At 45.6% G+C, this 14,743-nt stretch overlaps 1 protein-coding gene across 2 annotated transcripts in view; it reads right to left on the reverse strand.

The window, feature by feature from the left end:
* The window catches only part of KCNQ2 (potassium voltage-gated channel subfamily Q member 2), a 166,209-nt gene that overhangs the window by 49,879 nt on the left and 101,587 nt on the right, over positions 1-14,743 (reverse strand). For both annotated transcript variants that reach the window (XM_060230666.1, XM_060230665.1), the window contains 2 exons: positions 9,683-9,751; positions 8,673-8,702 (listed from right to left, as the gene is read on the reverse strand). In XM_060230666.1, coding sequence (XP_060086649.1) covers positions 8,673-8,702; positions 9,683-9,751 — 99 coding nt within the window. The remainder of the gene's footprint in view (positions 1-8,672; positions 8,703-9,682; positions 9,752-14,743) is intronic.

A 14,743-nucleotide genomic window follows, 5' to 3' on the forward strand; every position in this document is an offset into this window, starting at 1 on the left:
AACTGTTTTAAGATGATGTATAGATGGTACATGACTCCAAAAAAATTAGCAAAGATGAACAATAAGATGCCAGATAGGTGTTGGAAATGTAAAAAGCATGAAGGCTCTTTCTACCATATGTGGTGGACTTGTGAAAGAGCTAAAATGTTTTGGCAGATGATTCAACAAGAGATATCTAAGATCCTAGGATATGAATTTAAAAAACATCTTTGCTGGGATTACAAATGGAGAATTTTCCAAAAGAAGATAGAACTTTAATATGGTACTTGCTCTCAGCTGCTAGGACATTGTATGCGCAGTTGTGGAAGCAAGAAAAAATACCAGAAAAATGGGACTGGACTTTAAAAGTTATGTCATGGAGTGAAATGGATAAGCTAACAAGAAAATTAAGAGACTGCGATTTAGAACTCTTTAATCGGGAGTGGAAGAAATTCAGAAGATATGTAGAAAAAGAGTGGAAAATAAAAGGACACTGGACAATTTTTGAAGATTAAGACCTTTAAGACAAGAATATAACTTTTGAAGGGTTTTTCTTTTTTTTCTTTCTTAATCAATTTTTGTTTTTTCTTGATAGTTAAAGGTACCTTTAATATCTGTTTTCTAAAAAATAACACTGGCGGGGGTCAATTATTGGGGGGTGGGGTGGGAGGAAAGTAAGATGTGGGGTAGAATGATGCTTTCATCTTAAGGCTTTTTTTATAAGCTGTAGAAATAGTTCTACTACCATATGTTACTAATAAAATTGTTTATACATGAACACTGCAGGGCTCTTCATGCAAGAACAGAGCAACACTAAATAACACAGCTTGGGGCACCAGCCCTTCGCCCGGCTGATCAGACAAAAGGAATGAAGATACTAAATGCACAAACACGACATTACTGCGGACTTTTACACACAAAAGGTTCAAAACCATCCATCCGTGCTTTACAAGACACAGATAATACAAGCCTCTCAAAGAGGCTTTTTCTTGCATTTCCAAAATCTCTATATTTTGTCCTCCCAAATTATGGTTCTGGGGGCAACGGGAACAATTCCAGTTTAATCTAATCATAATATATTCAGCACTGACACTCAATTTTGAATGCTGGTGTTTCTTTCTCTCCCAAATATTAATTATTGGCACTGCCAAAATCTATGCATTAAATCTTTTAGGGACTCATTTACAAGCAGACTGTAAAGAGAAACCACACTGGAAGGCCTTTTGAATAGCCCTAGAATGAGGCACTCCCCATACATTTTATGATCGATCGATGGGGTGAGAAGGAAAGCACGCAGTCACCTGCTTGATTCCAATTGGAACATGAAAGGAAGAGAAATGGCTATTGTTTGCTTGGCGGCAGTTAAGGCCAAAGAGACAGGGACAATCAGCTTGGTTCCAGTATAATATAAGAAGAAGAAGAAGAAGAAGATATTGGATTTATATCCCGCCCTCCACTCCGAATCTCAGAGTCTCAGAGCGGTTCACAATCTCCTTTACCTTCCTCCCCCACAACAAACACCCTGTGAGGTGGGTGAGGCTGGAGAGGGCTCTCACAGCAGCTGCCCTTTCAAGGACAACCTCTGCCAGAGCTATGGCTGACCCAAGGCCATTCTAGCAGGTGCAAGTGGAGGAGTGGGGAATCAAACCCGGTTCTCCCAGATAAGAATCCGCACACTTAACCACTACACCAAACTGGCTCATATATAACCATGGTCTATTTTAGATACGGTTAGTCTGCAACCAAGAACTCAGAATGAGATCCGAGACCAGGAAGTGCAGCCATGGAGGAGCTAGAAAAGATTCTTAAGCATGAAGATGTGTCATTGGCATCCCAGGGCAAGTTAATTCATGCCATGGCATTCCCCATCACTATTTATGGGTGTGGAAGCTGGACAATAAAGAAAGCTGGCAGGACTCAGAGGCCGACTTCCTGATGGCCCCTATGTGACACAGAATGTCGGACTGGATAAACCACTGGCTTTATCCAACAGGGCTTCTCTTATGTTCTCATGGAAAATTGATTTCATTTGAAATGTGGCGTCGAAGGAGAGTTTTACGGATACTGTGGGTTACCCAGAAGGCCAATAAAGGAGGTCTAGATCAAATCAAGTTTGAACTCTTCCTGGAAGCTAAAATAATTCAACTGAGGCTATCGTACTTTGGGCACATTATGAAAAGACAAGAGTCACTGGAAAAAAAACAATACTGCTAGGGAAAGCTGCAGGCAGCAGGAAACAAGGAAGACCCAACAGGAGATGGAATGATGCCATCAAGGAAGCCACCGTCTTCAGCTTGCCAGACCTGAACAAGGCTATTGAACAACAGGTTATTTGGGAAGTCATTAATTCATAGGGTTGTCTTCAGTCGAAAGTGACTTGATGGTACTTAACACTAGTAGTCTAACCTACATGGTTAGTCTACTAGAGGGAGTTTCAAGCCTCCTTCACGCCTCAATCATTACATGAACACATGAAGCTGACTTACATTGAATCAGTCAACCATTGGTCCTTCCGGGTCAGTACTGTCTATACAAGACTGGTAAATACTCTTCATAGTCACAGGTCAAGATTTTTTACTTCACCTGCCACCTGATCCTTAACTGGAGATTCAACCTGGGACCTTCTGCATGCCAAACAGAGGCTCTGCCACTGAGCCACAGCCCCTCCAAAGCCTGAACGATCACAATTATGCTCTCCCGCCTGGGTCAGACTACTTGCTTCTTTGGTGGGAGAAACCTGACCACACAAACATTCTGCTTTGATTCTGCTTCCTTCCAAAGCAGGGAACTTTCTCATCAGAAGCAGTCCAACGGGGAGTGGAGAAAATGCTTCTTCTAACTATAGAAAAGCCTGAAGGAGAAGGTCTTTCCTCTTCTCACAAGCATGACCCCAGTATGAAGAGCTGGTGGTTTTATTCAAAGCGGCAATTGCTTCTTTTCTTGCTGCCAGAGCTCTTGCAAGTTCTTGCTTCAAATCATTTGATGGCCTGCAAACACCTAACAGGTGTGCATAGGGTTGCTAGGTCCCTCCTGGCAACTGGTGGGAGATAGGGGGACCAGCAGAGAGGCTCAGTCGACAAACGGCAATGTGTCTACATTACTGCCCACATGTCACGGAAATAACATCATTGTGCCCGGGTCACTGGGATGATGCTCTAGTATTTGGGGAAAAACTCTATGATAAATTTAGTTTCTACCATAGAGTTTTTGCCCAAATACCAGAGTACCGCCCTGACAGCCTGAACATGATGACATCACTTCCAGATCACGTGGGTAGTGATGTAGACACATCACTGCACGTTGGATGGTTCTCCCTCTTTTTAAAGGTAAGTTCCACCCCACCCCACTCCAGCTGGCCAGCTGACTGGTGGCAGGGAGGTAGGGCCTGGCAGAGAGGGACCCCTCCCCTCGACCAGGGGGTCTGACAATCCTTTGGTGTGCGATAGGCTGATGTAGAATGCCTGTGTTATGCGTCATCTGCCCTGCCGACTGACGTTCATCTATTTACACCATAAGAAATGCACATGACATCATCTTCAACACTGCCAAGTCATCTTCCGGCAGCCAATGAACAGCCGTGGAGGACTGGAAACTCAGAATCCCCTCTTCCCAAGAAACCCCACAGCACTATTACAACCAGTTCAGCAGTTTCAGAGGGTAGCAGCATCAGCCTGCATTAGAAGAGCTAGATTGGAGTCCAATCACACCTTAGAGACTAACAAGATGTTCAGAGTATAACTTTTGAGAGTCAAGCTCCGGGTCATTTGATCTCTGACGAATGTAGTTTCGAGTCTCAAAAATGTATACCCTAAAAATCTTGTCGCCACTGGACTCAAATTAATCCAGAAGCTGCATACACAGATAAATCTCTACCCTACTTTCAGCCATCAGTCAAGGTTTCTGGTAGTCCCCAATCCATGACACCTTTCCTAAATTCAAGACAAGCTTCAAACCAAAACTAATAGCTTTGAGATTATGATGTGCAGTGCCTGATCATTCTGAAACACACTTCTCGCAATACTGACCTTTTGATATAACATAAAAATAGCCGTCCATCCCGACTAGCATCCTGTTTCGCAGACTGGTCAGGCTAGCTTCCTGTTTCACAGATGTCCCTACGAGGCCCTCAAGCAAGGTGCATAGGCCAAAGCCTCCCATTGTTGTTGCCCTTTAGTGCTGTTATTCAGCGGTGCGCTGCTTCGAAACATGGCGCTTTGTTGTGATGGCAAATAGCCATAGGTGGACCTGTGATCCATGAATTCATCTCACCCCGTCTTCAAGCCAAATGACTAGCAGCCATCAATACATCCTGTGACACTGAATTCCATAAGTTAATGACTCTGCGAAGAGCTACTGAAAACTCTCTTTACAAGATGAACAGAGTACAAGATCAAATGCCTTGAAGGCACCATTTTAAGACTTTTTCACAATCAGTGTTGCTGAGGAATTAGAAGAAGAAGATATTGGATTTATATCCCGCCCTCCACTCCGAAGAGTCTCAGAGTGGCTCACAATCTCCTTTACCTTCCTCCCCCACAACAGACATCCTGTGAGGTGGGTGGGGCTGGAGAGGGCTCTCACAGCAGCTGCCCTTTCAAGGACAACCTCTGCCAGAGCTATGGCTGACCCAAGGCCATGCCAGCAGGTGCAAGTGGAGGAGTGGGGAATCAAACCCGGTTCTCCCAGATAAGAGTCCGCACACTTAACCACTACACCAAACTGGCTCTCCTTGCACAACAACACGCACTACCTCCTCTACACCTACTAGGCCTTACTCTCCTTCAAATCATGCTTGCTGATGGGGCAAATGTGGCCCTAATAGCCAGGAAGCCTTCTCAGGATGGCATGATACCAGCACTTCTGAAGCAGAATCAGATCTGAAATCTTCGCAAACGTCTATGGGGGTGGGGGAGAAAACAAGAATGGCCACACCAGCAGGCCGAAAGAATGTAGAAGAACAGGTGCAAGGTGGAAAATATACTTATTGGCTGTGATCATACACACGAATAATGCACTTTAAATCCACTTTCAATGCACTTTCCAACTGGATTTTACCGTGTCAACTGGCAAAGCCCAGTTGGAAAGTGCATTAAAAGTGGATTGAAAGTGCGCTATTTAGTGTGTGTGATCGCAGTCATCCGGTTCTCCTGACACACTCAGCAATTCACTTCATCAGGGGATCGTTTTGAAAGTGATCCAGTTTCCACCTTGAGCAGTTAGGAAGCTTACAATCTCCTGATGAAGCTTTGGGATCCACAAGAACTTAATCCACATTTTTTTCACCTTGCACCTCTTCTCCTACATACTATGGGGTGGGGAGTCAACGCAACTGATGTCATTCTCCTCCCCTCCAGTTTAGCCTCACAACAAGTCTGCGAGGTGGGTTACGCTGACAGACAAGGTTTCTGCAGCAGAGCAGGGATTCCAACCTGGCTCCCCCAGATCCTAATCCACTCTATCCCAGGGGTCCCTGACCATTTTTGAGCCTGTGGCCACCTCAGGAATTCTGACGCAGCAAGGTGGGTGTGGCCACAAAACAGCCGCCACACAAAGGCAGCCACAGGAGGCGGATCCAGCCACAAAACGTTTGCTGCAGCTTGCATTCAGTGACACAACAAAGGCCCTCGTGCTGGGGTGGCGGCCGCTGTGTTAGCAGTGCTTTTTAAAAAAAAAATCTGCAAAGCCAAATGCACGTAACATCATCTTTGACACTGCCACATCTTCTTCCAGCAGCCAATGAACAGCAGTGGAGGGCTGGAAACTCAGAATCGCCACTTCCCAAGGAACACCACAACACAATTAATGGGGCAATCAAAACAGTTGCTGGGCAAAATCCCCATCTGGCCCTGCCCACTTTCTAAAAACAGTTGGGGGTGGGGTGCAAGGAAAGGTACTGGCACGTTTCAGACCCCTGCTCTCAATAGCTATACCATGCCGGCTAATGTTAATACCTTATGCCTCTCTGATGGAGCGACGTTCTAAGCCCAGCCAGCAGAAAACTGCCTCCCTTCTCCAGTCAGGTCTCCACTGTCTCTTAGCCCAAAAACCCTTAAGTCCTATACGGCAGGGGTGGCCAACGGTAGCTCTCCAGATGTTTTTTGCCTACAACTCCCTTCAGCCCCAGCCATTGGCCATGCTGGCTGGGAGTGATGGGAGTTGGGGGCAAAAAAACATCTGGAGAGCTACCGCTGGCCACCCCTGTGCTATTGGACTCTTGCTTTTTCCTGCTGCTATGGACAGGTTTAACATAGCAACCCATCTTGAGCTATTACCTAAAACAAGAATCAATTACCTAAAACAAGCATGGTTAAAAGCCATTGGCCATGCTGGCTGGGGCTGAAGGGAGTTGTAGGCAAAAAACATCTGGAGAACTACTGTTGGCCACCCCTGCTTTACGGCCAAGGCCAGCATACCTTCAGGACCGCTTCTCCCGGTATGAGCCCCATAGGTCTCTATGATCAGCAACCCAACACCTTTTGGTGATACCCGGCCCCAGAGACGTCCGTCTAGCCTCAACAAGGGCCAGGGCCTTTTTGTCCCTGGCCCCTGCCTGGTAGAATGAGCTTCCCCTGAAGATCTAGGCCCTGCGGGATCTGCTTCAATTCCGCAGGGCCTGTAAAACAGAGCTCTTTCGCCAGGCTTTCAGCTGAGGCGGCGGACGTCACTTGTTATTAGTCTCTCCCCTTTCATTCCATCCCAGTGTTGTAGGACCTGCTGGACCGGGACAGTAGGCCATGTTTGTGAGGCAGAATTTGCCATTTTTAGTCTCCACTCTGTAATTCTAGAGGAGTGGGGAATCAAACCCAGTTCACCCAGATAAGAGTCTGCACGCCTAACTACTACACCAAACTGATTTAGAAGACTCCTTCTCTCTGCTCAGTCATGACAAGCACACATATATGTTTAGCTGCCTTAAACAGAAACCGACCATTGGTCTATCAAGATGAGGACTACCTACTCTAGCTGGCAGCAGGTCTCCAAGCTGAGTATTTTTCCTCTATTTTCCACCTGATCTTTTTAACCAGGGATTGAACCCAGAACCTTCCACATGCTAAGCAGATGTCCTGCTTCTGACATGTGGCCCTTCCGCCCCCCTCCACCACCTCAGGGTGCAAAATTAGTTTCCCCCCCTCTTTCAAATGCCAGGATTTCATACAGCTGATGCCAGGGATTGAACCTGGGACCTCCTGCACTCAAAGCACATGCTCTGCCACTGAGCCACAGCCTTTCTCAATCTGTATACCATGAAGAGCCCCGTGGCGCAGAGTGGTAAAGCTGCAGTACTGCAGTCGGAGCCCTTTGCTCACGACCTGAGTTCGATCCCAGAGAAAGCTGGTTTTAGTTTAGTTTAGTTTATTTATGATTTATATCCCGCCCTTCCCACCAAGTGGCTCAGGGCGGCTTACAGCATATAAAATCTAACATAAAATTTTTAAATTTAAACATTTTAAACAGTTAAAAACATTAAAAAAACATACAGCAGTCTCATAAAACTACACTCCGTTTCCAGTGCCGGTTAGTTATAAGCCAGCCGAAAGAGGGCTGTCTTGCAGGCCCTGCAGAACTGGGCAAGGTCACACAGGGCCCTCACCTCTTCCGGCAGCTGGTTCCACCAAGAATGGGCCATTACAGAGAAGGCCCTGTCCCTGGTAGATTTCAAGCGGGCTTCCTTTGGCCCGGGGACAACGAGAAGATTTTGGGTTCCCAATCTCAGTACGCTGTGGGGAACATGTGGGGAGAGACGGTCCCTCAGGTAGGCAGGTCCTAGGCCATGTAGGGCTTTAAAGGTAATAACCAGCACCCTGTACCGAACTCGGTATATTATTGGCAGCCAGTGCAGAACCCGAAGCCCCGGCCGAATGTGCTCCCATCTTGGGAGCCCCAATAACAACTGGGCGGCAGTCCAGGCCGCCGGCTCAAGGTTGACTCAGCCTTCCATCCTTCCGAGGTCGGTAAAATGAGTACCCAGCTTGCTGGGGGGAAAGTGTAGATGACTTTACCACCCTGTAAAAAAAAAAAGCCTGCTGTGGAAACGTTGTGAAAGCAACGACTGGTGCTTGCACAGGGGACTACCTTTACCTTTTATACCATAAAGCAATGAGATGAGACCAATGTTGATGGGTGACGATCCTTTTGCTCATTGCTGCTGGGACCAAAAGAAAGGAAGAAACACGGGCGAGGGAAGAACGTAATGGAAGAATTACGGCCACCTCTCTGTCAAGTGATGTTCAGGGAACGTAAGTGGGCAACAGCAGTCGGCTGCATCACCAGACCTTCTGCAGGGTTTTTACATCTTGGGATTCTCCTTTCAATCCATTTCTGAGCGCTCCTATGCTGCATCTCCACCTCTTGCTTGGATGCGGCTGCAAGGCCCGTTTCTCCCTCCCTGCCCAAGACTCCACTGGTCCACCCAGCTCAAATGCCAAATTTGCCAGCAGAGAGGAGGAAAAGAGGACTGAAGGGCCGCCATTGATGGGTGAGGCATGAGACATGCGGACAGAGATCTCACGAGGCAGGGATGAGCATGTGGAAGGTTTACGATGCTTTATTTGAATGGCTCTCCGCCCCTTGTCGCCACGGGCATCACACAGGCACATGACACAAGGGAACACAAAGGTAGAAAAAGAGAGAGAGAACGAGAGAGCAAAGAAAGTGAGAAAGCATGAGAACGGACAGTCTGGAAACATACAGACCTTGGAGACGGCTCGGGCTGCTGCTCTTTCCTTTAAACAGAAGCAGAAATGGCGTTAAGCGAGTAGAAAGAGAGGATGCTTTCTCAAACACTACAAGGGTCACGCATCGTATGTTACATTTTGCCGTTGGATGTTGTTATGATGTGTGAATCTATATTATCCCTTCCGTACTCTCATAACTATTGTTTTTATCATTTATAATTCATCATTTTATTATCTGTTAACCCTTCAAAAAATGTTAATTTGCAGAATGCTTCAAGGGAAGAGCCCGCCAAGCTGGGTGCGTCAGTCCTCGGAGCTATTCGTCAACCTTTGAAAAGGCATTCGTGCCAAATCTGGCCACCACTTAAAGGTAGAAACACATGAAGTAGCCTTCTACTGAACCAGTCCATCACAGTCACAATTGTCTGCTCCAGGGGTCCCCAACCTTTTTGATCCTGCAGGCACCTTTGAAATTTTAATGCAGTAAAGTCGGGACAGCCACAAAATGGCCACCACAAAATGGCTGCCGCAGGAGGCAGAATCAGATACAAAACGGTTGACGCAGCTTCCTTTCAGTGGGGGCACCCGCCACCGAAACAACATTTTTCAAAAACCTGCATGGCCAATCAAATTTCCAATGGCCAATCAGAATACTTGTAGGCAAAAACCTCACCTTGACCCCGCCCACAGCCTCCACCAGTCCAAGACTTTTGCCCATGTTTCTGAAATACAGGGTAAGTGCCATCTTGAGGAACACCACTCACAAAAGTCACAGGTAGCATGTCAGAGAGTCACAGGTGACTCCTGAACCACTAAATTGAGTACTGCTGGGTTAACCTATCTGTATTGAGTTACGTTGTGCGTTGAATTGAATCAACACCATCAGAGTTCTGTGAATTCTCCTCATGCCTGCTTTCCCACAAGTTCAAGACCCATAGGAGGTCTGTGACCCTTTCTATCCTTTATCACTTCTGCGTGCCCTCATTTCTGTTTTTACCTCCCCTCAGCCTCCAAACAAGTCTACTGACCTGAAAGTCAATCCAGATTTGCTCTTCAGGTTCCTCAGGAGCTCCAGTTGGTTCAAAGGAGGAATGAGTCTAAAATGGAGGAAAGAAAAAAAATGAGAGGGAAATAAAGTCATATTCAGAGACTGACACACCGGGGAGGGAGTGGCAAACGTTTCCCTGGCCCTGAAATTCTGGCTGTTTGCAAACACAGGAACAGAGAACTGGTTTTTAATAGCTTAAGCTATGTCTAGAAGTACTCCAAAAGCAGGAAAGCAAAATAAAGATGAGAGGGGGAAGACAGTGTTTCTGGATTTTAAGCTCTAAACTCTTGGATGGGTGGGGTCCCCACTTTTTACACTGAAAGAATTTGCTTGTGGTATCTCTTGAGTCTTGTGGTGTCCATGGGTTAATAACCTGTTTTAACACAATTAGTGTTTGAACTCTAATCAATAAATACAAACTGGTGAGAAGCCTTCTCTCAAAGGCAGTTCCCTCAAATGTAGGGGGATATAAAAAGAATGCTGTAAAACTTCAAGACAGGGCAGGATTGCTTGGGAAGGGAGGAAACTAGAAACTGGGCTGAAGCAGCAACGCTGAACTTTCGCAATGAGAACCTGGAAAATAGACTCCTCATACCTTGTATTAATACGAGCCCATGTCTTGAAAAAAAAACAGGGGTTCAGTCCTTTTATGTGCTTAGAGTCAGCCACAATTTCCTTCCATCATGAAAATGTATACCTGGCATACCCCCAGTAACAGCTCCTGGGTCCTGACTCTCATTCTGGCACTGCTTATATATTTTTAATTGAATCATTTTAACTGTCTGGACACAATAGAGCACATAATTGCAGAATGCCCTCTGTATGAGTTACCCAACGATAAGCTGCTCTTAACTTGGCTCTATCCCAAAAGGTATCTGAATACTAAGTCGAAATGTCAATTCCTTTTCACTGATCTGGTCCCTGAGATCAAGAATGCTGTTGCCAAATTTCTTATAGAAGTTCTTAAAAGTTCAACATTTTTAGATGTCTTTTACTTTACTTATCTGTATGGAATCTTAGATATGATTCCTTTGGCTCAATGATTTATATGCTGCCAATTCTTTTAGGAATTTTTAAATTTTCAAATTTCCAACGGCACTGCTTTTAAATGCACTTAATTTTCCCTAGACCTTATTGCTATGTTATAATGCTTTATTTGTTTCCGACTGTAGATATGTCAATAAAGGTCTTTGAATTGAAGAAGACTGCCGATTTATACCCCGTCCTTCTCTCTGAATCAGAGACTCAGAGCGGCTTACAATCTCCTACATCTTCTCCCCCCACAACAGACACCCTGTGGGGTAGGTGGGGCTGAGAGGACTTGCACAGCAGCTGCCCTTTCAAGAACTCCTGCGATCGCTATGGCTGACCCAAGGCCATTCCAGCAGCTGCAAGTGGAGGAGTGGGGAATCAAACCCGGTTCTCCCAGATAAGAGTCCGCACGCTTAACCACTACACCAATCATTCGTTATCATTTTAAATATATTTTAATAGCACAAACGTTTTCCTTTCTTTTCTTTTTTTTAAAGCCCGCTGCCTTGTGGACCCTGATCGGGGAATGAAACTGTTTCAAGCAAATAAATCAAATAAATATGGTGCACCAAGAGGGACTTCCGCCTTCTCTGGGGCTCTGGCGGAAAACAACATAAAGCTCAGACGGGAAGGAGATGATCATCTGCAGGCTTTGTCATGTGGCTGCAGCCAAGCAATGCCAGAACCACAGTCTTTCCACCTGAAGTCCAGTTTTAAAAGGAGGCTGGCCGGCAAGAACTTACCTGTGCGGGATGGCACAGCGTCTCAATCAAACTGGGCCTTCAGCCGCTACCCTTACAGTGTTAGCCAACCAGGGATCCACAGTCTGGCTTGAAACGCAACAGCACTGCACGCTGGGTGTGCACAGTGTCATTTTTTTGCTGTCCTGCACGGTGTTTAAAATCGGCCTCTCGCTTGGATGGTGTGGCCACACAAAAAACGCTCTGTATGCAATATAACTGCGCAGGCAACATGAACTGAAAGGGAAGAGTGGGACTGTGCCTGCAAGCCCTGCCTTGAGATCTCCCCATTTGCCCACCTGCAGCAGGTAAACCCCTGCCCTTGGTCCTCATCCCCGGCTCTCAAGAAATGGAGGGGGGAAATAGCCTCCATAGTGATGCTCTAGGAACTTCCCCCCACGTCTTCATGGTCTTGACCATTAGAGGAAATCCCTGTCATGTTACCCAGAAGTGACATCACTTCCTCCCCAAACACCATTCTTCCCAGGCACCACCCTTCAAGGCAAACTACCTGCCCTCTTTTTATGCCCATTCAGCCTAAAATAAATGTCCTGTGCTCGCCATCCCAACTGGGGACAGCCAACAGGCTCTCTTTTACCTTGTACAGGGAAGTGGAGCAGATGGGAAAGGGCTCTCCTAACTCTTGGCCACTAACATCAGCACACAACTTATGAACATGCAACCTGTGTGCACATACTCTCCATCTAGAAAAAGAAGATAAGAGATTGGATTTATACCCTGTCCTTCATTTGGAGTCTCAAAGCGGCTTGCAATCTCCTTTCCCTTCCCCTCCCCACAACAGACACCCTCGTGAGGTAGATGGGGCTGAGAGAGCTATGACAGAAACCGCTCTTGAAGGGAGAGCTCTGACCGAGTTATGACTGACCCAAGGTCACTCCAGCAGGTGCATGTGGAGGAATGGGGAATCAAACCCAGTTATCCCAGACAGGAGTCCACGCACTTGCCCACTACACCAGACTGGCTCTCTACATGACCAAGAATGCTTTCCAAGGGTTCATGAGCATGTGGAGAGATCTACTTAGATACAGGTTGCACACGCATACATCTTGCGCAAACATTTAGCTAAATAAGCTAGCAGACACAGTTCCACTGTTAGGCACATCCCTTGTGCACAATTACATCACATGTACAAGGACAGCTTCTGTGTGGGTTGCCTGGCCCCTGAAAGACTACTAATGATTGGGGCAAAACGGGTGGTGAAAATCGGATCTGCAACAATGCAGTTCCATCGTGCTTTGCTAGGCACAAGAGTTCACACAATCGCCAGAAGTCCAGTGCCAGAGCTGGGTATGTTTTAAAAGGATGAGGCAGCTAAGGTTTTTATAAACTGCCTAGAAGTTTGAAAAGGACGGCTGAAGTATTTACTTTCTGAACAGACCACCTGGCTGGATTTATAGAAGAGGAGAGAGAAAGTTTTGGTGTCAAGTCCTGAGGGAGCCAACACTGGATTTGTATTGCATCAAGAAACAAACCACTCAATATTTAAATTTGATGACTACCTCTGTCATTGGCATGCAAAAGATGTGCACAATCACAAGGCTTGTTTTACAAGAATACACACACTTTTGAACTACAATTAATTGAATTAATTAGAATAACACCTTGGGGGGAAGATGAAAGAAGGGAGAGTCTTTTTTTAAAAAAGAAAAATCCTAGCTTTCTAAAACAATCCTAAGAAGAGTTATAGCATTCCAAGTCCACTGAAATCAGAGGGAGAAGGGCATAATTGTGCTGAGGACTGCACTGTATATTTGCTTGTAAAAATTCACATTACTTTTTCTCCTTATGCGAATATTTTTCAACATTATTTAACATAAAGATAAACAATAGTCTACAGCCAATCCTATTTTGGGATATGCATTTTAGACAAGATTTCAAGAATCACGTTACTCGTGTGTGAAATGAATGCAATGGACCAATAGTTGCTGCAATCTTTGACGTCTCCTTTTTTCTCAATATTACTTTAGGCAAAAGGTGATTCTGGCATTGTTGATATGAAACATGTCTACCTTGAAAATTATCAACAATCAATGTGCGAGGCCTCTCTCAAAAAAGAGGTAAGGGAAATGTGATATAGACAAGTTATTCAGAAATTCTGTGTGGTCCATTCATCACGGTTTGTTACGCTTTTATCACAAAAGAAAGAGAGATAATTCATTTCGTAACAGGGGCATTGTCAGAGACAGTGGCAAAAAAATAATTTCTGTGAGCTATGAACCTAACAAAACATACTTAACTAACAGCAAATACTTTGGGAAATACAGATGTTTGAACCCAGAAGGTTCTTTGAAGGTTCTTTCTTCCCAAAGAAGATGTTATCTTATTTGCAAGAATCATGCTGCACTCATTGGCCTAGGTAGGCACAAGGATTCACACGATCACAAGGGGAAAAACCCACACGGCATGCGACCTCTGAGGACCTGGGATTTGTAGGTGGATTATGCATATCACTCATGAGCCTCTGTTCAGACATAATGAGAAACCAGGGTTTATTTTAACTTCATTTGGCTTACGAAACCAGGAGTCAGCTCACAGATCATTCAAACAGTGGTCTGCCCTGCCGAATGCTGGTTTCATTCAATCTTCCCCCTGCCTCCGATACAGAGATCCAGCTGTTATCCCAGTCTGCACTGAGTGAGAGCCATACTAGGGAACAGCTGGCATAAAACCCCAGATGTCCCTACCACATGAACATACAAAGCTGCCTTATACTGAATCAGACCCTTAATCTATCGAGGTCGGTATTGTCTACACAGAGAGTCAGTGGCTTCTCCGGGGTCTCAGGCAGAGGTCTTTCACATATTTTTTTTTTTAAAACTGGAGATGCCAGGGTTTGAACCCGAGACCTTCTGTACACCAAGCAGATCCTCTGCCACTGAGCAGCAGCCCCTCCCTCACCTCCACACACTACACAAAACCAGGACTCTTTTTGTAGCAGGAGCTCCTTTGCATATTAGGCCACACCTCCTTGATGTAGCCAATCCTCCAAGAGCTTACAGGGCTCTTCTTACAGGGCCTACTGTAAGCTCTTGAAGGATTAGCTACATCAAGGAGGTGTGGCCTAATATGCAAAGGAGTTCTTGCTACAAACAGAGCCCTGCACAAAACCATAGTTAGGACAGTAAGAAACCAATGTCAAAAATATGGTTTCAGATCCTGGAACGATAGACCCTGAACTAACCATAGTAAGTGGACTGGCCCATATTTGGGCAATCACAGTAACCATGGTTAGTTTTTTAGTTTTTAAA

The sequence above is a fragment of the Heteronotia binoei genome, chromosome 2 (assembly GCF_032191835.1).
Source record: "Heteronotia binoei isolate CCM8104 ecotype False Entrance Well chromosome 2, APGP_CSIRO_Hbin_v1, whole genome shotgun sequence".
Taxonomy (NCBI): domain Eukaryota; kingdom Metazoa; phylum Chordata; class Lepidosauria; order Squamata; family Gekkonidae; genus Heteronotia; species Heteronotia binoei.